At 35.2% G+C, this 25,765-nt stretch overlaps 1 protein-coding gene across 2 annotated transcripts in view; it reads left to right on the forward strand.

The window, feature by feature from the left end:
- LOC138315088 (zinc finger protein ush-like) overlaps positions 1-24,255 on the forward strand; it is a 28,664-nt gene extending 4,409 nt beyond the window's left edge. Inside the window, exons 2-6 of one of the 2 annotated variants that reach the window (XM_069255823.1) lie at positions 12,372-12,805; positions 15,342-15,462; positions 19,595-19,801; positions 20,109-20,276; positions 20,506-24,255. In XM_069255823.1, the coding sequence (XP_069111924.1) occupies positions 12,372-12,805; positions 15,342-15,462; positions 19,595-19,801; positions 20,109-20,276; positions 20,506-23,366 (3,791 nt within the window). In that variant the 3' untranslated portion in view covers positions 23,367-24,255. Of the gene's footprint in view, positions 1-12,371; positions 12,806-12,895; positions 15,143-15,341; positions 15,463-19,594; positions 19,802-20,108; positions 20,277-20,505 lie in introns of those variants that run through there. The other variant, XM_069255824.1, reaches the window with a different exon arrangement.
- Positions 24,256-25,765: the final 1,510 nt, after the last annotated feature.

Below are 25,765 nucleotides of genomic sequence, written 5' to 3' on the forward strand. Positions count from 1 at the left end.
GAATTATCATCGCCTAAATACGTAAATCAGCAGGTAACGCTGAAAGTTGAATATGTCTACCATTATTTTATCAGGATTTTAGTACTGGGTTTATAATCAATGATAAAATACCATGATTTATATGCCCCAAATAAACCTTATGTCTTCGGAATATTAAATATGGCCAGTCAGCGAAGATACGATCAGATGGTAACAGTAGTATACAACCGACAAAGAAGTATGGACTAGGTACAGGCATGTATGTGATTTAATTTTAATGTTTGAAAACTTGATTTCTTATACTGGGATATATCTTTTGACTTCTATTTGATACATTAAATCATCGATAGATTTGAAAACAAGAAACTTCATTTCGATATCTTCCCAAGCAGATAATAATGAGGATTATATAAACGCTCACGTTGGTAGGACATCAACAACACAAGTTCGTAGTCTTATAGATCGAAGACTAGGTTAAAATGTAGTTTATTACCCTATCGCAAACCTGGGAATGCAGGAGAATATGCCTGTAGTTTACATACTGCTCGATTGGCGTATTTATGGACACGATTGTCATATAAGCTGTATGACCGTACAAGTTTTATACGTTTATCTTGGTAAGAGATAAAATTCACTTGCACAACGGAGCGATACCGCCGGCTTATCTATTCCATGGGTGGGTCGCATATCTGTCCACCCAAATCTCCGGGCTTATCTCACCGCGATTTGTCTCCCGTATAGTTTTATTGGATCCGAGTGGAAAGATTATCAGCGAAACAATGACTGTGTTCTCTGTAACCGAAAACACACTTTGTAATATTTTAACTACGCGGCTTGCTCGCTGGCCTTCTATCTCACTGCCGAACGTGGTACGTAATTATATTCGGACCAGAATAAAATGCGTCTTATCTCCGCGTACACATTCACCCGCCATAAGATAGATGATAACATCAGCTCGTATTTTCGGTTTTCTTTATGGATATAGTGATAAGCGATTAGGCAGTTTCCACAATGATAGATTCAGTTTGAATTAATCCATTAGGTACGATGGAAACACCGATACACACGATAAAACTATGCGATAGGTCCTAGCTTTATCAAACTCTCGCAAGCATTCGTAATTAGACCTGCGAGCTCGCAATCTGCTGCCGCAGATAATCGCGCTTGATTGAGGCTCAAATATGATCGATATTGGAGCATGCATAGGCCAACGCTGTTTATAGTCTGATAATGGGCGATAGCAGCAAAACTCAGTCGCAATGTTTGGGACAGCCTGTGCTCTATGCAACTGATAAAAATTCGTTTCCACAAAAATGGATCTATTATTGTCTGATGTCTTATCTCGACATCTATCCAATAGAGCCGCATAGCTTTCCCTTTTCTTATCTCCCCTCGCCCAATGCGTTTGAAATGCAAATCAGTAAAATAATTTATCAATGGCCGAGATATTAAATGTTACATTGGAAAAGCTATCAGATAACTGGTAAGTGACGCAGACATTATAAAGTGATATCTGCCTTTCATGCACGACCGTAAAGTTGGCTAATTTGCACACAAATGTATTTTTCTGTAAGTGAAAATGCACACTCCGATATTGGAGTAAATGAAACAAACGCTGACGTAATGAAAGAAATCCATGTGATTTGCAATGGACGACTATTAACCTATCAATAAGCTTGCTTTGATCTGCTGTCTTCCGATTGACTGACTGTTTCTCATCCATCCCAGTTTTGCTCGTGACATATCGGATAACGATAGACGACAAGAAAAAGGGTCACTCTGACAATTCGATTAGCATCAATTCGAATACGCCATGAACACTGTTGAATAGCGATTTCAAACAGTGGTGATCGTTTTAAGTGGATTGGTTAAATAATGTATTCTAAAACCTCTTTATATCGACTATATAAAGTGGTACTTAGTGACGCTGTATGTATAAGGAAATTATAAAATATCTAAGATGGCATGACATATGATATATAGTATAACGGTAACTTAATTACGTTAGTCTTACCTCATCCATATTTTATGTATATAATTTTTCAGGTTAAATAACCTGAGTACAGATCATCCTTTACTACATTGAGTATGGGGTTTATCGAATGTGCTTACCTCAGTATAGTCCCATTTCCGAGTTAGTCACTTGTTTTCAAACTATATTTTCTTTTTCGAAATCTGTCATTTTGTTAATGCCATTCCGATATAAGCGTTCGTTGTATATGATTATTTTTTGCATATAGTATAAGAGATAATTACTTGCTTATCGCTGCAATAACATGATAATATCTGTATGTGGAGCGAATCCACGTCTTTTTACATCTAAACTAATCCAACAGTTCCTTGGTGGATTTATAAGTTAAACAATACTTTTAGATTACACCATGCTTACCATTAACCCTAACGATAGGTTTAAGATAATTATCTCAGCAGTTATTTGTGTCCCAATATTCTACTGGAATTAACAAACTCGACTAGTACCTGTTTAAACACTTAACGTATGTCGATCGATCATGCATTATTTTTAACATGATTCCAATCAATTGACAGGCTAAAGCGCGATATCTCGTCACTTAGTCCTTGCTTTATCAATTCAATTAAGATAAGTATGTATAATTAACTTTCTTACATGATTGCAGAAAAAATATTTCCCTATACTTTAAGTTGATTGATAATACTATATGTAAACGACGAGATAATAGAGTCCCTTGAAAAAAACTCTAATGCACAATGTGCGTGAAATCCAACCCATTAACTTTAATTAAGCGGCCGAATTTCATATAATAGCAATTTGCCTTTATCTGTGAAAATGTTGTATTCCAACCACAATGGGACGTGCCGTTTACTTGGCTTGAATACCAGGTGCTATAGAGAACGATACCTGAGCTAAAAAGGTGCTGAATACCGATTCAGTGATAAGTATTATCGACTAGATCTCGGAGACGAAGCTGGAGCGGTCATGATCACGGGTTGAAGGATTGTCAAAACTAAATAAAGTGCCCCATACCTTTTCTCTACGATCAGATTGAAGATGGACAGATAAAGGGTATATCTGCGATCAGATTTAATGTATGGGCGTGTTGGCGAGTCCGAGAGGTGCTGCCCAGGGGCGAAAACTTGGCAATCATCAGATAGGAAATTAAAAGCATAACTTGAAAATGTAAAATACGCTACATTTATCAAAAGCTAAAATATGTTTTACCACTTATAACCGTATCGAGTTTTCCACATATGTGTGTCGTAGAATTAATGTTACACTAAATAAGTGTCGGAGTGAATATAGTGAGTAAATAAGAGAGAGACTACATTTTCTATATCTAACCAGAATTTAAAATAATTCCTTTGTCAAAATGGCGCTTTTAAGTTGGTGAAGAAATTGATAGATTTTATCACCAGGAACTAATCTAATTCTTTAATTTATGCTGATTTAATCCTAAATATTTAATACATTACAAATCCTTTGGAAAATGTTATCAACAATCACAGAAAAAAATGAAAAATGTCTTACAAATTTAATCTAGACGTCGTTTTATTTCAGTATCACCTGAGATTGCGATCGTAAATTTGGCAAAAACTTGATATCACGTCGGAGATTCTTTAGCACAGATCAGACGGGTTATATGTATTTTACATTTACTCACATTTTAAACCCACGATAGCATCACTCCTTTCCGTTTTGTATAGGCGCGCTATAAACATGTCGCGAAAACTGCGATATAACGCAGAGATAATAATTATCATACTGTCACCATACACACCAAACTCTTTAGTTTGGGGCCACTTATTGGGGTAATTACATCTTCAAAAATAGGAAAATTGTTGTATATTGTGCGAGCGAGTTTTAATTTGTCATAAGTGATAATTAGATGTCTATTCGAAGGACAAGGGGAAATAATGACGGTTTCGTGTCCCCTCTATTCACACCAGACAAACGTTTGAGAAGACCTTTAAGTATATGACAGCTTACTATAGACGGCTAAATTAAACTTAATCATTGTGACGTTTGCATTTTGAAAAGCAGACAATAGCGATCATCTACGTAGATACTGAAAAACTCGTCGATACATTATTCACTACATCATTGAAATAATTGATGACAGTTCCAAATCAGAGGATTTTATAAAAAAAAAAGCAAAATCATATACTCTCACCTGACCCAATTTTAGAACATGTAACAGAGACTTGGGTAAATCAAAATGTTTCAAAATGAAAGTTGAATCTAAAATAGAAACCGATATAAGGAAGGATATTTTACATGCCATTGGTTTGCTTAAAAAGTAAATGCAAACAGATAAATCTAATTTGGCAATTATCCATAGATATACACTGTATATATATATATTCGATTTGGAACCATCACTTTATTATCTTCTTAAAATCGGGACGTGTAAGTACAGCAAAAATATGGTAAGAGGATAAAGTGAGATACCGGCTAGTTTGTTTGTGACTGACTTGTTTTGCAGGTGAGGATAGAGAACACTAACTCTAAATTATCACTGTTTTATCGACATGCACATGCATTTCGGTTGGCTTCCTGAACTGTTAGATACTAACTAATGCAATCTGTTTAATCCTAATTCAACTTTGCAATTCTATATCGGTCGATTTCGACATTTATCGCTAACTTGGAGCATTAACCTTTCCCATGAAATTAAAACTGAGATTTATCTGATTATTACAGATAATGGCCTTGTGATGTCTGAATTAAATCAACAATTAATCAGACTTATTACTGCCCTCACGTGCAGAGGTGCATCAATTCATCTAATCCACTGACTGTATTTGCATACCAAAATGGACTTTTCTGATGAGTTTAAAAAGAATGCACTCTATATTGAAACATAACCTTTGATTATAATCTTTAAATTAACATATAACCCTTCTGACGCAGTAATCGACAGCAATATTTTACCCAATTCATATATGACATCAATCAAACGTCTGTGATAGCTTAATCTGAAGTAGACGTTTTTATCACTAATTACAGTATTACATAAGACCGTGCTAACCATATGAGACAAAGTATGATAATGCCTTGGGCCGCTAACCTCTGTATCAGCTTGCACCATCCCGCCACTTACTGTCTCATCCTTTTGTCATCTCATACTTCTGTCTCCGCTATCGGGATAAAACGTTCATCTACAGCTTTCATGATGCATTCATTTTCATCAATTTTGTTTATCTGTGCTTTATCAGATCAGAACTACTCTCTGTACTCCGAACCAACTTTGAGGTAACTCGCCTAGTTTTTACAAAGGTAGGCGCGACTCACGTTTACAGATGTTTATCAGTTTCACGGATTCAGCCAAGCAGATCACGATAACGTTCTATACTGAGGCACATCAAACACATAGAGATTTCAATTATACCAAACATTCCCATTCTGCATAAAAAGAATGCAGAGCATTTAAATTCGAGTATCCTTTATCGTGCGCACTTTTCAAAGTTAAACAAGATAATCAGTTGGTAATCCCCGAGCTATCAGTAAGCCTCTATAGGAACGCTATCTAGCATGACCGCTCTGATTGTCGTGATTTTTCAATTAAATGATAATTTTCGGCATATGATATGACTCAATGCATTTTTTACACGTAAAACTCTGGAAATCACATAATACAACATCAGATAGATAGTTGTGTGTCGATCATATGTGCAGATGAAACGCACTGAGATAGAGCGAGATCCGTGTGTATTGCTGTTAAACTGCTTCTTTATATGAGCATTAATGTCAACGATGGAACTTTGAGTAAAGCACTGGAATAATACAGACAGACTGCCGTCTTTAGAACATACACACATTATCTATTATCGCAATCGATTTGTCGTGTTTTACACTGAGGTTAATGTCGAAACAATGAAGTGTTGACAAGCATTGACGCGAAAAAAATGCGATCATTAGCGGTATTAGAATCCCGATTACCTGATTTGTACTCAAATGGCGAGATTCAACCTAACTTAGAATATTTCATTTAATGAGCACGGATTATCCAATCAACCGAACGACATTGTTTTTTGTTTCTGTTTTGTTTTTATTGTTTCATATGAAGTCTACCATTTCAACAACTATAAGGCTCAGAGTGCTAAATAATAATTTTAAAGTTTACCACGGACAAACTCACGTTATTTTATTTATTTTATATCATTTTTATTTCTGTTATTCAATATCTAATATGACGTTGCTGATAAACAACAGTGATGTCTTATATGGAAAACAAATTCTTACCGCTAGAGTTATAGCTAATGAGAGTTTGGCTGAAGCCTCTGTCAGAGACATGTATATCGAGTGTGGGAGGCAGATAACGTAAACGATATAGGTTTGTAAAGTTTAATTTCCCAGAACAATTCGTTGTGGGGTGATAAGGAAGGCATGGAGTTAATAATGACATGTGAAGATAACGACTTATATCACTGTCCTTGTCGCGCGCCGAGATAGACTACAAACCTGCCCCCTATCGGATATTATCACAAAACAGTTTAATGAGTCTCCTGTAAAACCGTGACTGGGGACGCACCTACGGCTAATGAGGCTGGCTTAACAGCTGGCAGTCTACTCTCTTAATATATAAAGTTTCGGGTCACAAATCAAAGACAAGAGGAGATAACTGACGTGCCAAGTTAGATAAGTTAATGTTTGTCCCACGACTTGTTAAAATCTGTTATAATACGGAAAAAGTAGTACAAGGTATACTTTTAAGATCCATAGGTCTGATTGGATTATGATGTATGTTTGCTGTCCTTAGTGTAAGGATAAATTGAGAAGGGAGGAAGATGATCGTCAAAACGTCAATAGATAGTCTAATTACCATATTGTACAGTAACACAATTAGGGTATACAGTAACATCTGGTAATTCTTCGGCCAACACAACAAATGCTTATTTTTTTCAGAATTAAGATCTTTCCCACATTTTTTCTTATGAATGTTACCTTCATAAAGTATGGAAACAATTCTATTAAAACGTTAATTAGTTTAATTAAACATTCGTTGCAAACAAATGTAGATACAGAAAATAAATAATAATCATCGCATTTTCACTACCAACGATAATGATATGCTATAGACACAAAAAGGTTAGTAATAATGAATTTTAAATGATATTAGAATGTTTACAAATTGTGGTATTTCACACAAATATTTAACAACAAATTGAAATTAGCCATGCAAGTTTAAATTCAAAACGATATAAAGAGTGTATAACATAGAAATTATGTAGAAAAAAAATCAGTTATCGAATACACAAAAACCCATTAAGTCTTATTAAACAATGTCGAGAAAATAAGCAAAAATAATTTGATATCAAGTAGATATTCAAACAGATTCATTTTAAGCGTAACATTTATTTAATCATATATGAGAATAAGTCCAGATAGAACAAAGAAAGCATATATAATAATAATTTATAACTTATCATAAGAAATCTTCACAAAAATCAGTATGGAACAAATATAACGAAATAGTATTAAACATAAAGCAAAACTACACAGAGGTATACAATGTGGAATGAAATTTGTAAATAAATATAATTTACAACGACAAAATGTGTTTTAAGTTATATAAAATTTAATCGGTGGAAAATAACCATATACTAGTCTACGTTATTTGTAAGTCGTGTTGTCTAATTCTATTTAAACACTTTCATTATAAATTTTTCAGGAATTTTATTTTCGAAATTTATAAGATTATTGCATTGTTTTAATGCAACTGGGCCTTTGGTATCTGTAGTGTGTCCGGTAAACATCAGTATTTAGACATAAGTATAATTTGTAAAAATGGTTCTAAGTGAGCTACATAATATAATTTGTTAACGTGTGAGGTAGCTTTATAGCTGTGTTGTAAAACTGACTCATAAATTAATCCATGATGAATATTGATTTCACTTCAGAAATAAAATGTATTTAACATAATGTAAATAACATGAAATGTTGCATTCAGCCGGGGCAACTTGATATATCAGATTACATATTGTTTTGCGTATTCTTATACCATACACTATTGTTTATGCGTTTACGATCAGACTGATTCTGAATAACGTCAATGTACGAAACATGTTATCGCTACAGCTGACTAATGCCTAAGTTAATATATTCTATAATACGCCACCTGCAGGCTCATTCTTTATGGAGAGGAAATCTATTTCGAATCTAGCGTATCGGATCGGTCAAAAGAAAGCAAACAAGATGTATGGAAGATTAAAAGTAGTCAAATGAAATGTCGTCCTTTGAATCAATTATATAAAAATGATAGAAACGACCTAATCTTTCCTGATATCTCGGATAAAATGAAACATTCGAATGATTGTCGCCATTTCGGGCTGATCACGTCGGCTAGTTATTGTCATTCAATCGTCAGCCTACATTTGAAGATCAAAATCTCCATGTTGGAAAATATCAACGAGCTAAACGCTTTTATGACATTACGGTAATGCGTCCAGCAGTAATGGGGAAAAGATACAAAAGAGACCTAAAGATGGATAGTTACTGTGTCTGGATACCTGGCCTGGACTCAATATCATAAATCATATATGTATAGCATCAACCAGTACACAAACCCACAAAGACATCTTGACCAAAACCGAAATGAAATAGCTAAAACAAATCATAATTAATTCATTTTTATCATATATTCATTTAAGATACCTATCGAAAACGTTTCTAAATTACATTTTGCTAGAAAATAGTATAAAAAGGTATTCTAAATAAAATCTCAATTTTCATCTTCTCAATCACTTCTCATCGACAAAAGTAAACATTGAGTAACAGAGTGATACTTACAGTAAATAACATTGAATGTGTCCATAATTTTCTTATTTAATATCCTTTAATTTCTCCTCGTGTTTCGATGGTACTATTTTTTGTTAGATAAAGGTGTTTCATGTTAGGAACAGGTCCGATATAAATCTATGGCCCTGCCCTTATCACACAGGCATGGCGTGTTACAACTAAGCCTTTACGTACGTCTCCACCATGATAAGCCTATTTTTTACTTGATCGTGCATTTTTTGTTAAAACCGTTTTTTTTTTGTGTGTGACTGATTTCGAACGGAGGTTCATTTGACGACTATATAACAAGGGCATGTGTGATATTTGTTGAGTAGGACATATGTCTATCATCATGCAGATTAATAACTTTACAGTTCGTGTTCTGATAACCATATCTAGTCCTACATAAGATGGACTATCTTCATGATCTAATGTGAACCAAAATCAACAAACCTTTTTGCCATGTTAATAATGGATTTTCCTATAGTGCACCAAATAAGTAAATAGCGTTTAGACAAACACATCATACATTTTATCAAAGAATATTTCCCGTTATACATTAAAATACAAATCTCCAACAAGCTTCATTTTGTTTTTTACGCTGGTTCATGTTTGGTTCGTACCATGCTATCATGTCATTTGCTACTTGAGGATAAGGTAGTTCACACATTTCATAAGTACTTCAAAATGGGGTGTATTGCAAGTTTGTACCAATTATAAAATCTGAAAAATCACGAGAGTGCAACAGCCATATATGTAATTCACAAGGTTCCACACAGATGAAAATTGGATGAAAATTTAAAAAATGATGAAGATGTTATCTTGTGTCATTTTTAATTGTCCATCTTTGTATGATAATACAAGTATTGTCTTAACTTTAAGTTTTATCTATTTCGGTAGGTATGCAAAGTAATGTTATTTTCTATAGAATATAGATGATTAGAAACATTCACATACTTTGCAGTGCGATTACATACATTGCACCAAGATAATACTGTTTAAAGATATGCATTTATATTACGTGGTATTTCTTTTAATCTTAAATTAAAATAGAGAGATCATTTTGTTTTTCCTTGTAATTTGTTATTTCTTTTTATCAGTTATAATGTTGCTTATAACTGTCAGAAAAAAATCCTAATGGTAGTCATTTTCCGGTATACGTAATATTAATTTTGTTGTTTTGTCGCCCTTCGCACGTATATTATGATTTAAGTATGCATGTTTTGTATGATTTCGGTATGTATGATTCAATATGATTTCGGTATTGTGTATTTCGGTATGACTTCGGTATGAATGTTTTGTTATGATTTATGTATGTATATTTTAGGTATGATTTCGGTATGTATATTTCGGTATATGATTTCGGTATGTATGTTTTGTTATGATTTCAGTATGTATATTTCGGTATGTATATTTCTGTATGATTTCGGTATATGATTTCGGTATGTATGTTTTGTTATGATTTCAGTATGTATATTTCGGTATGTATATTTCTGTATGATTTCGGTATGTATGTTTTGATATGATTTCAGTATGTATATTTCGGTATGTATATTTCTGTATGATTTCGGTATATGATTTCGGTATGTATGTTTTGTTATGATTTCAGTATGTATATTTCGGTATGTATATTTCTGTATGATTTCGGTATGTATGTTTTGTTATGATTTCAGTATGTATATTTCGGTATGTATATTTCTGTATGATTTCGGTATGTATGTTTTGTTATGATTTCAGTATGTATATTTCGGTATGTATATTTCTGTATGATTTCGGTATGTATGTTTTGTTATGATTTCAGTATGTATATTTCGGTATGTATATTTCTGTATGATTTCGGTATGTATGTTTTGTTATGATTTCAGTATGTATATTTCGGTATGTATGTTTGGTATTATCTGTTCTTGTTTTGTTATTAGATTTATAAGTACTCACACGTAATAAAGTACATACTGATACTATCACCATCGCTGATTGCCACTGTTCTTTTCATCTCCCTCTTTTATCAGAGAATGTTAATATAGTTTACTTTTTGTTCTCCTATCTTTTAGATGTAGCTTGTATAGCTCATTGGAAGTCTATCGATCTACATTACCATGACTATCTAACAATTTATCTCTAGTTACACCACGATGGAACGATCCTAAATACGACACATAGGACGTGCATCGTCCCTCTGTCTTTCCTACACATGTGGTGACGGGCAAGGCAATTAATATGTTATCATGGTAATTATGTACCAATAATAAAAACAGATCTTAACACAAGTTCAAATGTGATTCACTCTTGATGTTATATCTACATTTACAACAGATCTAAAAATGTAATTAGATTTATTATCGATGGAAATGTAATCTGGCTGATTAATTCATATTTTAAAAATGCATATCAGAAAACATTTTCATCTTGCAAATATTTTAATACACCTGTTTCAATTAATGTTCAAAGGATAAAAAAATGTCCTTATCACTGTACTCGTACTTATTCGATTTATATTTTTACATCCAGTTCTACCAACTTAAACAATTCAGCGTCCAAGCACATAAACTATCCGTTATTGAGATATTTACATAATTGTTGTATATAATTGCAAATTATTCACATTCTTCATTATTTATTATCGTCAATTATCTGACACGTTTAATAAGAAGTATAAAAGGAGATAGATTTTACTGTGGTTAAATACATCGAACATCGGACTTACTGGGTTGTTTCAGTTTTACACCAATTTAGAGTTTTATCCGCCTGTAGTTTCTATCACAAGTATAAAAAATAAGTCATAAACTTTTCACATTTCAATTTTCACAATAAAATTTCAATTTACATTGACTAATGCAATGCTTAGTTCATTTCGCAGATGTCGCTAATAAAATTGTCAATTTATAGATTGTTCTTTAATCTGCGATTTTCCCAAGGAAAACAGGTTTAGTTCAAGAGGTAAAATATGAATCAGATATGAACGATATCGCAACCTCTACTAGACACTGTGGTGAGAACGCTTTCCCTGTATTTTCAAATTATTCAACCTGTATGACAACAGAAGCACAAAACATGTTATCACTTTTTAAAATGGTATTTTTTAAATGCCCATAAAAACTTTTACCAATCAAAATTCGTAAAAGAAATATATCTAGGTCCTCGTAATGGTGAACAGCACCAAGGCGCAGTGTGTCCCCACAAGTGTTGCCCACATACACTTACTAACAACTTGTGGGAAAAATCACTATCGGTTTGGAGGAAAAACTTTTATAAAACGTCTGAATCAGATAAACTGGAGTCCCCCGTCACTTGTGGCCAAACCTCCAACTGTGATTCGTGTCAGAGGCTTCTCTCTAAAATCGAATTTAAAAGAGGTTACACGATAACTCACCATTTTCTCATAAGATTACTTTTTACAAGTGAAAAAATATCAATTTATCGTTCGTTGACAAATTTATCAACCAGTGAATATATGTACAATGTAGAAGGAGTTAATATTTTTGTGTTTAGCTGGCTTGTCATTTGCCTAAAAGTTTTCAAAGTATGTCTTTTGCGGGTAACATTGGAAAACAAACAAAATGAAGAGTAGAAGTGAGGTCTGTATTAATCTGTTGTACAATAGATTAACAAAGTTGAATTTATTTATCTCTGTTATTAGGTCAGTCTGACAGCGAAGATGGGGATGAGGACATGGAGGAAAAGTTAGCATCCAATGACGACGAAGATATCTTAGACAAAGTGTCACCAAACGAGTATACTACATTAGGCCCTACATCTCCACTTACGGACAGTGACAATAGTGTTGACCGGAAGTACATATCCACGTCGTCAGGCAACAATGACGTCACTTCCGACAATAACCGTACCACAGATAGTTGTATATCTCCATCAGAACTTGATTTCCTTAAGTCGCTGAGTTTCCCGAGTGATATCCTGAGCCTGAGGAAGGTTGAAGGAGAGGAGGCCCTCCGTGTCGGCCGGCCATACGTTGTGTGTACAGCTATACCCCTACAGAAGGGCAGCAGTATCGGGCCATTTCTAGGCGAACACGTATCTCTTAGTTCCGTCCGGCAAGGAGACCTTGTCCTACAGGTAACATTCTATTTCCGGTTTTTAAATATAACATTGTAAATTACCTACTACGCTCGCTATTTCATTTTTTTTTCTGATTGCAGATGTTTATGGAGAATATGTAGATATATCTAAAGAATAATATTCATGCAAATTAAAGTTAGCTTTATTATTATTTAATTTATAGTTAAAATCTCATTGAAACGAAATAGAAAATTATTGAAGAGCAATATTAACCTCATACGTCGGTATCATTATTGTTATGTATATGTTAGAATGAGTTTCCTTATATACTTTACTTAATTACAGCATATTATTACAATAGGTCACCTAAATCAAGCTGTTAACTGAACTTTTTTTGCACGGAGATACATACATGACATGTTTAATACGTGAAGACGATTTAGAGAATGCACAAAATTACTTAGTTACGTTTTTCCTTTATAGGAGATAGGAATATCCATAATATTATTTATACTCTTCTTGTTTTAAAACAATTTGAGCAATTTCTGTACATAATATGTAACATGTATAATTAATGTTTATCTGATGTTGATAATAACTAATAAATCATACATGTTGTAAAAAGTTAAATCTTATTTAGACTTTACCACGATAGATTAGCATCAATAGCTCTAATACTAATAACAGCGTCAATCTTTATTGAAGTACTATTATGTTTCATTCTTAAGAACATATTTCCATAAGGATTTTCTTGCATATAATAAGTTGGCGAAAACTTCCAATTTAATTTAAGTTTGAAACAACGGCAGGAACACCTGATATTAATATCAATATTTTCCCATCAAACAGCTGTTGAAAATGTCAAAGTATATATTTATCACCTATCAGAATATCTAAGTTTAGGTCCCTGTGCATTTTCTTAGTTCGCTAGGCATGAGTGTCAGAGTTACCAATGGTACACATCTGTGCTGACTTATCTTTAACTTACTCAGTTTTGATAAAGGCCATTTTTATCAAACTTTAGCTTTGTGATAAGCTTTCACACGAGTTCGAAACTCCGATAGCTGAATAACATTTCATTTTTGATATGCTTTTATCAAAGACGTGATATCCTTATCTGAATTTACAAGTCAGATGCCAAGATAGAAGCAATCGTAGTTTGACTCAAGAAAAAGTTCACCAAGATACGGCTCACAATAAAAGCTAGCTTATCTTTTCCTGGTGGAATAGACCTGACCCCCGGAATGCGATGATTTAATGCTATTGTAATTATTTTATGACCAGTTAATCTTAAGATTGTTTCACTTTGAGTGTAACTTTTTTTCATTTTCGAAGAGAAAAAAATGTTAGAACGCTGCAAAATTGGCTGTTGTTTTTGAGTCCGTTAACAGGTGTTTCTCTCCTTACGGTTTCTCCTGTGCACGGCTCTTTGAACTATTATCATTTTGCTTATGTAGGCTTACGGGAATTAGAGTTTAATACGTCAAAAAGCGTTATACTAGACTAAAATACCCTTTTGTAATTCTACATGCGCCTTATCTCGGTTATCCATCATCCGCCATAACGCTTGATGAACAGACGATAAGGGTTGCCGTAATGAGAGTAATTACGCTTGATCGCGCGCGGGCCGCGAACCACGCGCCTATTTTAGCCAAACAATATGTTTTGATTAGTGAACATGTATGCTATGCCGCGTAGAAAACCTTTCATTCCATGTTAAATGGCTGAAAGTGGGGTTAATTTCTGACATATAAGTCACAATGAGCTTGGTTCAGTGTGCATACATATGTTTCCCGAGCTACTTAACGGCAACTAATTTAAAAACATTTGTGAAATGTAGCCTAGCTGTCGGGGGCTTTCCGCCTGGTGTTGCGTTATAACATAACACTATATCAAAGTGTTAAATTCCTGAATGCCAACGCCCTGTAGCCAGCTACTCATAACATACACATATAGCGTATTGTAATTAATTCCCCAATATTTCCTAAACTATACAAACAAAATATAGTACAATTTTTATTTTAAACAAATAAAATAAATATCAAAGTATATGAATACGCATGTAACGTACAAAATTTCAACCCTCTCCAAACACTTAAGTCCCAAAACATCTAATCATTATGAGAATGTTACGATGTATGGATTTTATCACACACTATGTTAAAATATTTTAATTCCTACACAGACTGTGATCAGTTCAATCCTAATTGATTATTTATTTTTCTTACAAATCTAACTTTTCTTTTTTACAATACTTCTACGAGGGATGGAAAAAATTCCTTATTTCATACCACTACGGGGTATCAGAAAATAGCGCGAAAACTCAGTGCTATCTTGATGTCACAACTCATTAGAGACATTCCTTTAAAAGTTAAAGAAGTCGTATATTAACAGGTATGCCATTATTTGTTTTTTTTATTTCATAGGTTATGAAAAATGTGTTTGCAAGTTTGAAAACATTTGTGAGAATCTGTTGCGCAGATTCACACATTTTGCAAACATTTATTCATTCCCTATGTGATCAAAATATAGTCATCAAAGCTAAATTAAAGCTATTGCTATTTCTACTTAACTGTCCTCATTCTATTTGCAGGCTCACACTGAGGAGGGTGAACCAAGTTTTATCAGGGTGTTAGAAAGGAGTGGTGCCTGGTTGTCCTTTCTTAGTCCTGTTTTTACACCAGCTGAATGCAACGCATCTGTATTCTTTGAAGGTATCTAATTTTTTCCTCCAATCAAGAACTGTTTTTCTCGACAATTCACGTTTAGCGACAAACATTATTAAGCACACACGATTAGATTGAACGCTTACCCCAAAATAATTCAAACCTGATGGACAACAACAAAATTAGAACTCAATATGAAAATATTATCGACTGTGTTCCCCACACAACAATCTAACAGAAAGAGGCAGTGCAACTAATAACGATACAAGAGAGAACCGTGTATAAATTGTAAAACTAGTAATGTTAATGTCCTCTAAAGGTAGTATGTAGTATGATCTATATATGTATAGGTATGATCAAGTATTAATAAATATCTCTGTAGGCATTATATACAGTATGTGTATTTGTGTACAAAGTGACAATGTGAACTTTATACATTGTCTGGGGAGACTCACAATAACTAATGTTAAAACATATGCATCTAGTTGTTACAATGACTGCGAGGGATATTGCCACTACATTTTGGGAAGATCTTTGAAATATGAATCAATTTGAATTATACATTGAATTGTATTTGAATATTAATTTCTATTTGCTATTTCCGATTATCTATCCAGTGTGGTACATGTATATGTGTCACACACCATTCGTTTTATTATTCCATGTCGACATGTGTACTGATAAAGATATGTAAAAGTGTTAAACCTAGAATCTCAACAAATGCCATATTTTCGACTATTAATCCCAACCTACAGTTGTTACAATACAACTTAATTATTAATCCACACCATGCTAGTATAATTCTGTACAATGATAGATGTTTAGAGTATTATATAACGTTATAGTTATTATGTACTGGGCTATATGGCCAGCATCAGCACCTAATCTAATACCTAGAATAACCTACCTTATGAATATGACACATTATAAAAATATAACCTGACATTTTTATTGTTGATATCTACAATACAGAGATTATCCTATACATGTTGTGTAAATCTTACATCTTCTGTGTCATACTGACACAGAAATTTACACCCCCATTCATGCAACACTTACCACCTCCATTCTATATTCGGTCAAATGTTTACTTTGATGCAACTGTGATTTCAAAAATGGATAATGTATTTGATTTAAAAAACAACAAAGACTACCGATGTTATGGAACAACTTACTATTAACTTTATATGTCACAACACAGTATTGATTTTAATGAAACCAAATGAAATCACATATAGTTGATATAGACATGTAAGTCGTTATGGACCGCAGAAATCAGCATCATGGTTACACGGATAGAAATCGTGGTGATAGAATTTGTGATCGAATGCATTATATGTCACCTTAACAATGTTTGTGATCTGTTAGTGAAGTTTCCAATGCTATATATAGATCTGTATTAGTAAAACACTTCATTAAATCAATATGTGGACTCGATTCGAACAAATTGTATGGACCGAAATTTGCATTAAACATAAAACAAGAGAGGGCAGCCATAGCACTTGTTATCTCAGCAATAATTGGCAGGGTGACACTAATATATGTAAATGCTTTGTGATTTGCTATCAGTAGTTGACGTCTTATCATTACAAACTATCTAGGAATATGGCACAGTTGTCAAAAACCTGAAAATTGAGCTTTTAGCTAACATAAAAGTTAGATGGAATTAGGCTCCCATAAAAGATAGATAACGTGAAAGGCTAGTCTTTATAAATAATTTTATATTTGCATCTTTAAATCCTATTCATATCGCATTTTTAAAGAAACATGAATCATCATTTAGTATGTATTGTATGGGAAGCGATCCTCCAACCACCCAGTCTGGCGATAATACACTAGTCCATACATTGATATGGAAATCTCTCTAGCCTGGCACCACGAGATAACATCCACCGTACGATATCATCTGTCATTAATAAAAAGAAAACAGAACATTATATGCTAATTCTTATCCACAATCAGCAGAGTTTACTGGACAGCTGGGTTAGCCGGCTGATTAGAGAGGGACTTTCATTGTAAACTGTACTTTAAAGCTGGGCATTTCTCTCCCAGACTGGGCTTGTTTGTCAGCCAAGATGGATGACAGTCCCACACTCCGATATCTATCAGAGCCCTAACACACCAACCAACAAAAGGTGTTATACGATAAAGGACAGAGATAGGCCTAATAAAACATAAACCTTATCATATTGGACGAGATTTTTCTGTTTGGCCGCCTGATAACATACATGGTATTATGTTTCTAGTAGCGACTTGAAGTCTTATGAATATTTCATATGCTACGTTGCATAATTTTACCATTAATACATATATGTATTATCTGGGCCTTATCTGAACCGTTGATCGGCCGTCTGTCATGTTACGCTTACCAAACTTAGATTGTCTTTTATTTTATAGAGACACTCGCCAACACCCGATCGCTTCGATCGCTGGGCCTCTTTCAGGACGCCATTCATTTTCTAGCAGATTTCACCTTGCTTTATGGTCTATCTTTACTCTATAGAATTTTGAATGGCAGATAACCCGACCCCGATAACAATGCTTGAATGCGACGTGGCGAATTGTCGTGATCTAATCGGAAAGTGATGGCCGTCTTATCTGCCTAATTCCACGTATTGTTATCCTAGACTGACGGGTTCCGGGTAGGGGGTACTACCCGATGTAGTATCACGCCTTTCCATCTCGCCTCTCCCCAACACAATGCCTTATCGCGTTTATCACCCCATAAATACAACACTATTCATCGCCAGGCATGTGCGTCATACCAATTTTGCTTATTATCTTAGAGTTCCAACATATGATTGAAAAAATAATGTGCTATACTTCAGCTATGGCTGCGAGATCTGGAGAGTGCTTACATGTATTGGTTTGGTGAGAAAGTTTGAAATTCGATAAAATATAAATACCATATTCGTTTATACCAACTATGAAAGAGATATGCAAATTGAATTGTGAAAGATGAGAGAATGAAATTAGAAATAAACTTAGATTATCCGGTATAGGAAGTTTTATTTAGTAGTGTTATTACCATATATCTAACTAACGACTTACGTATATCGCATGCCCTTGGTTGTCTGTAATTTTACGTACCTACTTGCATAGATCTTTTCAAAGTATAAGCTATATTGACAGATAGAGTCTTTATGATAGAGTATGAAGTACATTAATCTACTTAATAGTTTAATTCCGGACGTATGGGCTATTTTATAAAGCTTATCAAAAATGTTACAAAGAAATTATATTCCGGTCTGTTGTAGGTCTGTACACCTTCCTTTATCTGCAGATAAGACAGATATATCCAGAGTTCTGATGTGGTCCGTGTTCTCACATTGCGCCGGGATATGAGTGTATTTTGTGTTATCTCATTGTACAGCCGTCGTGTTTAGTTTCACATTTTCGTATTACGTCGCATAGTTTTGACGATGTACATGCCTGCGGGTTTATCACGCTGGTGTATTTGTCGATACAAATAAACTTGTATATTCTCATTCGTTGTTGATAACAATGACTTTCCTGTGCGCGGGGCTGAGGGAGTCTCCCGTGTTATCTCGTATCCTGACTCGGTCATGATTGTACCGGTGATTAAACCTTTCTTTTGTCTCAGATAAAAACCTCACGTAAAACTATGTCGCTATCTGAACCTTACAGAGATGTACGGATGGGTTAAGGCTTCCCCCTCTTCTCCCCCAGCGTTACTGTATACTCTCCCATCACTGTGTACACTATGCGCTGACGCAATGCTGCATTACATTGTATACCTCTCATCGTAAAGATCCGTATAACACAAAAACAATCGTAGATATTTAGTATAAAACAGCACGGCATCAATCTCAAATCACTGTTGCCTTATTTTGTACGCAATCTGTGATAAGTTCTCCTTATCAGTACGTTACACTGTTTATCTACTTAACCTTAAACACGCACACCCTTCGCAGAAGGAGTATTTACTTCACTTCATATCCAAGATGCACATATTTAATCCAAATTCGATATACTATCGACAAATGTAATGTCATAGATACGCCTATACTGTGCATGTGCAGCATACCCTCTTTCACCAATAACAACTTACAACGTTTAAAACGAAATTCAGAGTTATAATTATGTTGCTTATGCAACGCTGTCAATATTGACGATGGGGGAAAGAGGTAAACTAACAATGTAATTTGATTATTTATAGGGGGGAAGATTTGGTGCCAGATGATTGAGGACCTTCCGGAGAATACAGAAGTGATGGCAACATTCAGTACCCTCGGAAGTAAGGAGGAGTCTGCCCCGGAAACAAAGGACGAGGATAAGAAATATAAAGCCGAATTGGTTAGTCCTGCCAAACGTACACCGGAAGTCTCTTCACCAAATACCACGGCAAAACCCAGTCCAAGTCACGGTTAGTTGAATTCTTAAATCTTAACACACTACGTTTACAAAATATTATATGTACTTTGGCAGATTTCTGTTGTAAGACTAAATACATTTACAATGTGTATTTTGCGCAACATCTGTCCTCGTTGTATACCTTGACATTTGTAAAAGCACGATATAATTGTGATACAAAACTCATCTTGTAACTAGGATAATTTTAATCAAACGACCCCGTTAATATGCTTTTCTGACTACCAAAGTAAAACATGAAGAACTCTCGGAATGATTATTTATTATATGAACTTTGGCATTGCTCTCTATCTCTGTTACAGCTGCCCTTCTGTTTGGCTGTCCTTATTGTGGCGTCCGGTTTAGTAGTGGCCGTACGCTGGATGGACACCTGACGTATTATTGTTCCAAAAAGCCACAGAACTTCCCAGCAGTTGGAAAACCTTTAAATCAAGAACAGCCATCACCTAGGTCAACTGATGATGCCACAGGTATGACTAATATTACAAGCAAATCTCTCTTTATGTAATTATAGTGTGTTTAAATGATGGACTGGACTATTGCATTTAGCTGAAAAATATCAAAATCGAAGAAAATGTTGAGTCTGGTTTCGGTTTAAAGAGAACTATTGGCTAAATTATATTTGTCAACGTTGTTCGACTACACGATTGTTTGATTAAAATAGACATGGAAATTTATCAGACATGTTGCTTCTTTCAGAACAATTTCCTGACCGGAAGCGGAAAAGCCCTTCATCTCCAGATAGCCAGAAAGAGATGTACGTGAAGACAGAGCCTGAATCTCCGGGAGCCGGATCTGGATCAGAAAGTCCGCCATCTAAAATGGCCAAACACGCAGAGAACTATAAGTGTTCTTTTTGTTCATATACTGCTGACAAAATTTCAAGTTTGAATCGTCACATGCGTATACATAACCGTGGAGGTCGGTCTCAGCCTGAGTCCCGTTCAGATAATGTCCCCGTGCCAAAATACGAAACCTATTGCAAACATTGTAACATCCAGTTTTCGTCTGTCAGTACGTTTAACTGTCACAAAGAATTTTATTGTTCTCGTCGAGCCGGGAAGAATGACGGAACAGAAAATGGAAGTGATAATAGTTCACCCTCGCCCAACTCTAGTGCTATTTCTCCAATATCGCGAGCATCTATTATGGATTCGGCAGAGTTGGCAAGGTTACACGGGTTCATGGGTAATTCTCCTTTTATGCATGGACAAACACGCGTAATAATCGGACCCCCAATAGTAGCACCGGAAGGAGTGTCCGGAATGCCGACAGTTATAGTACAGCCAGTTGTTTCACAGATTTCTTCTACAGAAACTGTTGAGTCGGCAACTGTTTCAGCTTCCAGTCGACGAGAATCTGAATTATCAACCACATCATCGTCTGAACAACCTCTAGACCTCAGTACTCCTAAAAAACAGAACGGTGCTTCCGATCAACACTCGGAAGTGAAATCCGAGCCGAAAAGTCCTATTTCACCACTTGACTTAAAATCGCCAAAAACTCAATCGTCAGAGTCTCCTAGTCTAAGGGATGAAAGGGAGACAACCCCTCAACATATTTTGTCCCCAGCTATGGTACCTCCTTTGTTATCCGTAAATCAACACCCGTTCTTCAACAACAAGCCAGTCCCTCAAGTACCTCCCAATGTTAGCAAATGTATTGACTGTAACATAGTTTTCTATAAACATGAAAACTATTTAATACATAAGAAACATTATTGTTCGGGGAGGAGAAATAGAGCATCTTCACCAGGTACCAGTAGTGAGGATTCTTTGGGTGCTACATCCACTCCGGGCGCTAAACCTTTGGAACTCGATAACAACAAAAGAGAGCGCAATTATACACCAGACACTGAACTCTCCGATAAGTGTTCTCACAAATCAGTCAGCCCAGTGATACAAAGCCCCAAGTCAGACAATAAACACTCGCCTGATGCGTCCAAGCCATCGTCAATTCCAGACGAAATTCTATATAGATTTTATTGTGTTCCATGTAAGATCAAATTCAGTTCCTCAAGTACGCTTAAAGCACACAAAAAATTCTACTGTCCGCACGGTCAGGAAAGCGAACAAAGTGTGCTTCCTAAAAAACCATTAGAAGATCGGGGGAACTCCCCTGTTACCGACGACGGTGGGAATTTTAAATGTGATAGATGTGATAGTAGCTTTATCTCTGCTAGACTGCTTAAACTACACTTCTGCACCGGCATCACGACCTCAACTCCTCTGATGCGGTGTCCCTATTGTGACTTTGTTACTCACACGGACGTCCGTATTTCCGATCACATGAAGGTACATATGCCAAGTAAGGCCTACCGATGTACATTGTGCGGCTATCGGGGTAATACTGTTCGTGGCATGCGTATGCACGGAAAGATGCATGTTGACAATGGCGAGGAATTCGCTGACGAGAACATGATTGAGATTGAGGAGCCACCGTTATTGCCTGTTAAGGCGAGACATATCACAGAGAATGGTCCTATCAATATGGAAGCGGAACTGATAAGACTTAAAAACGAACCTTATAAACGCAGACGGTCACGAAAATCATACGAAAAAAGTGAAAATATGATGATTCCGTCGGAGCGTCCTGTTGTGAACGCATGTGCTCTATGTGGACAAACGTTTACCGATCTAAGAAGTTTCGCCTTGCATATCAGAATGCACGAAGTAGCCGCCCTTCAGGCTGCCGCTGCTAACAGCCTAAAATGCCAGTTCTGTGAGGATCTGTCGGAAAATTTTGACGATCTAATGAAACATATACAAAGTAAGCATCCGGACAAGTTCATATTTGACCAAGTAAGCAATGGAACAAAAACCGAACCAAGGTCAGGTCATACATCCAGATCTAATTCCCGGGCGAGCTCCGACAATTCGCACTCTGAGAGTGTAAACCATCAAAGTTTGTCGCCAGTCACTAGTCATCGTGATAGCAATTCTAATATGGTCGAAATCAAACAAGAACCTTCAGAGAACGGATATGGTTCTCCCCGGAGTGACACTAACAGCAGAGCCAGTATCAAAGAAGAACCGCGGGAAGAATTCTCTGACAACACCTCCGTCAGATCCAGCGTGCACTCGCCTCCTCGTGAAACGAAAATGCCAGAAAACGACACATGTAATGACGAAGAGGTCGAAAAACGTTCGAACTCCGATATCTCCGAAAAAAGATCTGAAAAGAAATCTCCAAGTCCTGTATCCTCAAAATCGTATTCGCCAGTCATGAAGCTGTCCTCACCGAATCATCAGAAATCCCCGACACAAGAGAGTGAATCGTTTACACAGCCGTTGGCCATGCCTGTCTTGGATTCCTCTCAGATGCTTCCCTACTATCACCTTCTACCCGGGGTAGCGTCCATGCCGAGGCTCGTCCCGCTGGCTACCTCGCCCCCTATTTCCGGAGGTGAATCTCCGGATTCCAGGATGGACGGTTCAGGTCCACAATACTGCAGGCATTGTGATATTTCATTTAAATATTTCGCGACTTTCCTCGCCCACAAAAAGTACTATTGTACAGCGCGACCAGGCGAAGAAATGAGCTCGCCGACACAGGCGTGAATCTCTTTAAGATCTGGACATTTTGTGCCATTAAATTCCTTATCATAGTGCTATATTGATTTTTCACATTTAATTAGAATATATTCCCTTGGACAGTGGTGTGACCACGTGACCTTGAAGTGCTATAACAACTGCCAATCACGGGCGTGTATATGTTTAACATTCCATGTCATGTATTACTTTATACAAGTCCGTATTTTAGTATTTTAATCCGGAAATAATGTATCTCAATAGTTATACCCAGAGTTATACTAAAACACACTGGTGTAAGACACCTGTGTATGCTAGTACAAAGGGTGACAAATCTGCACACTGACGTTCAAAAACGACTCTCGGATACCTCTATGCATTTTTGTAAGGACCGACAACTCTGGGTAAATTTCTGATGATCTGTGTACATAGCTAGTCAGTTAGACATTACGTGTGCCGCCAATATATTTGTGTATAATAGTGCTCTTTCTAGTCAGATTTTTTTAAAATTATACACAATAGACGAATCAGCTGATAATTGTATCACAGTGATTTCAAATTATTAATGTTTTTACAATTAAAATGAAAAACTTATCCATTGTTAGAATTATGATTATGCATATTAACAAAATTCAAAATATTTATCTTTAGGAAAATTTCACAGTGTTCATGATAATGTAGTGTAATGGAAAAGGTCACAAACTGTGGTTCCATTATTTTTAAATAGCTTTTTTTTTAATTTTGTAGATCAAAAGTTTTAGCTAACTTTGTATTGTTTTAGTTAAATATGTACAGATAGATTATAAACTGTGCTAGTCAGAAAACTTTTAGTCCTGTAGTCGAACTGTTATCTCTGACCTTCAGGATTCAGGGATTTCTTCTTGTTTTCAATATCTGAATAAACATTTATATTAAGTTATTCCTATTATCCTTGTCTTATTGTGTTTGTTTGGGATATTAGCAAAGGGACGGAAGTTCTACCACTCTCCAACCCAAATCATTACCCACAAAATCATCGTTACAAGATAGGAAAGGGCTATGCATCGTTTGTGCCCTTTTTGGCCCCCAAAATGGTTATTTTTCATGGCATTTAATGATAAAATTTACGAATGTCAAATATCGATTACATCACTAAATTGTAATACTTTTGGAATACTACATTTTAGTTTTATATCATTTCAACCGCAATTTTTATGGTACCCATCATAAACATATTTTTCATGATAGAGCAATTCTTGAACAAATATCACGCCTAATGTTGTATTTTACGTGCCTTCATAATCAAAGCCAACATCAAAATTACGGAATAACTAGTTTTCAAAATGTATGTAAAATTTGGATGGTAAACATGGCAATGGATACATCAACTATTTTAAATACAACGGATTTATTTTGTAACACAGTTAGATATCATGGATTTGGGAGCCAAAATGAGCAAGCCCAAAGCATAAATAGTCCCTTCGATTTCCGAACACTTTTGAATATACATATTTGAAATTTGTCATCTATAATATACCTATGTGTTGTAATTCAGACATGTACAGCTCAATATAACCTGCTTTTACTGGAATAAAGCCAAGAATTGCAAGACAAAATTAACTGGCTTTGAATTAACGAGCTGTGCTTTATTTACAATCAATTGAAAATTATAAATTAAGTTTCGGTTTTTGTTTTCCTCCAAACTTGACATCCCCATCGATGACCTGAATATATATAGTTTCTGCTCACTGTATAAACCAAAAGGACATTTTCTTCTCAATCAGCAAGAAGTTATTGTGACAAATTTGATAAATTAATTACTTATCTTTATCATGTCGATAACATCAGACATGTTTAAACAGGTCAAAATATCTATTATAATAACATTATAAGGACATTTCCCGCTTGGTATTTTGGTGTGTTGTCAATAGCCCTTCAGAAAAGTCTACAAACAATGATATTCACCACTAATGTCTCTTATAGTAGCAGACGGAAAATGAAAAACACAAAAGTTAGAAGTACTCTTTTCAGATACGAGAACTACAGTTTAAAAGAAAAATAGCTCAAAGCTGAAATCGACAATACTGGCTTGACAAATACCGATACTATAAACATTAGGACAACTTATTAGTATCCATACCCCTTTGAAATTAGTCCGGATGTCTGTTAATCCGAAGGTCTGTTAATCACATAAAGTGATTTCTGCAGGTATGTTTTCATCTTACCATGCATAAACATAAAAATAAGAACTTTTTGCACGGGGTAATTTCTGTGTTGTAAATAATGTTTATAACATATCATACATTTTTTCAGTGCCTTTGATTGTGTTTTTTCATAGGTTAATTCATCAATATATATTTACATTTTACATATTAACCTAAATATATTACTGGAGATAAAATAACATGTTTTCCAAATTATTACACATATAACTATAAAACACTGGTTTT

Source organism: Argopecten irradians, chromosome 2 (genome assembly GCF_041381155.1).
Source record: "Argopecten irradians isolate NY chromosome 2, Ai_NY, whole genome shotgun sequence".
NCBI lineage: Eukaryota > Metazoa > Mollusca > Bivalvia > Pectinida > Pectinidae > Argopecten > Argopecten irradians.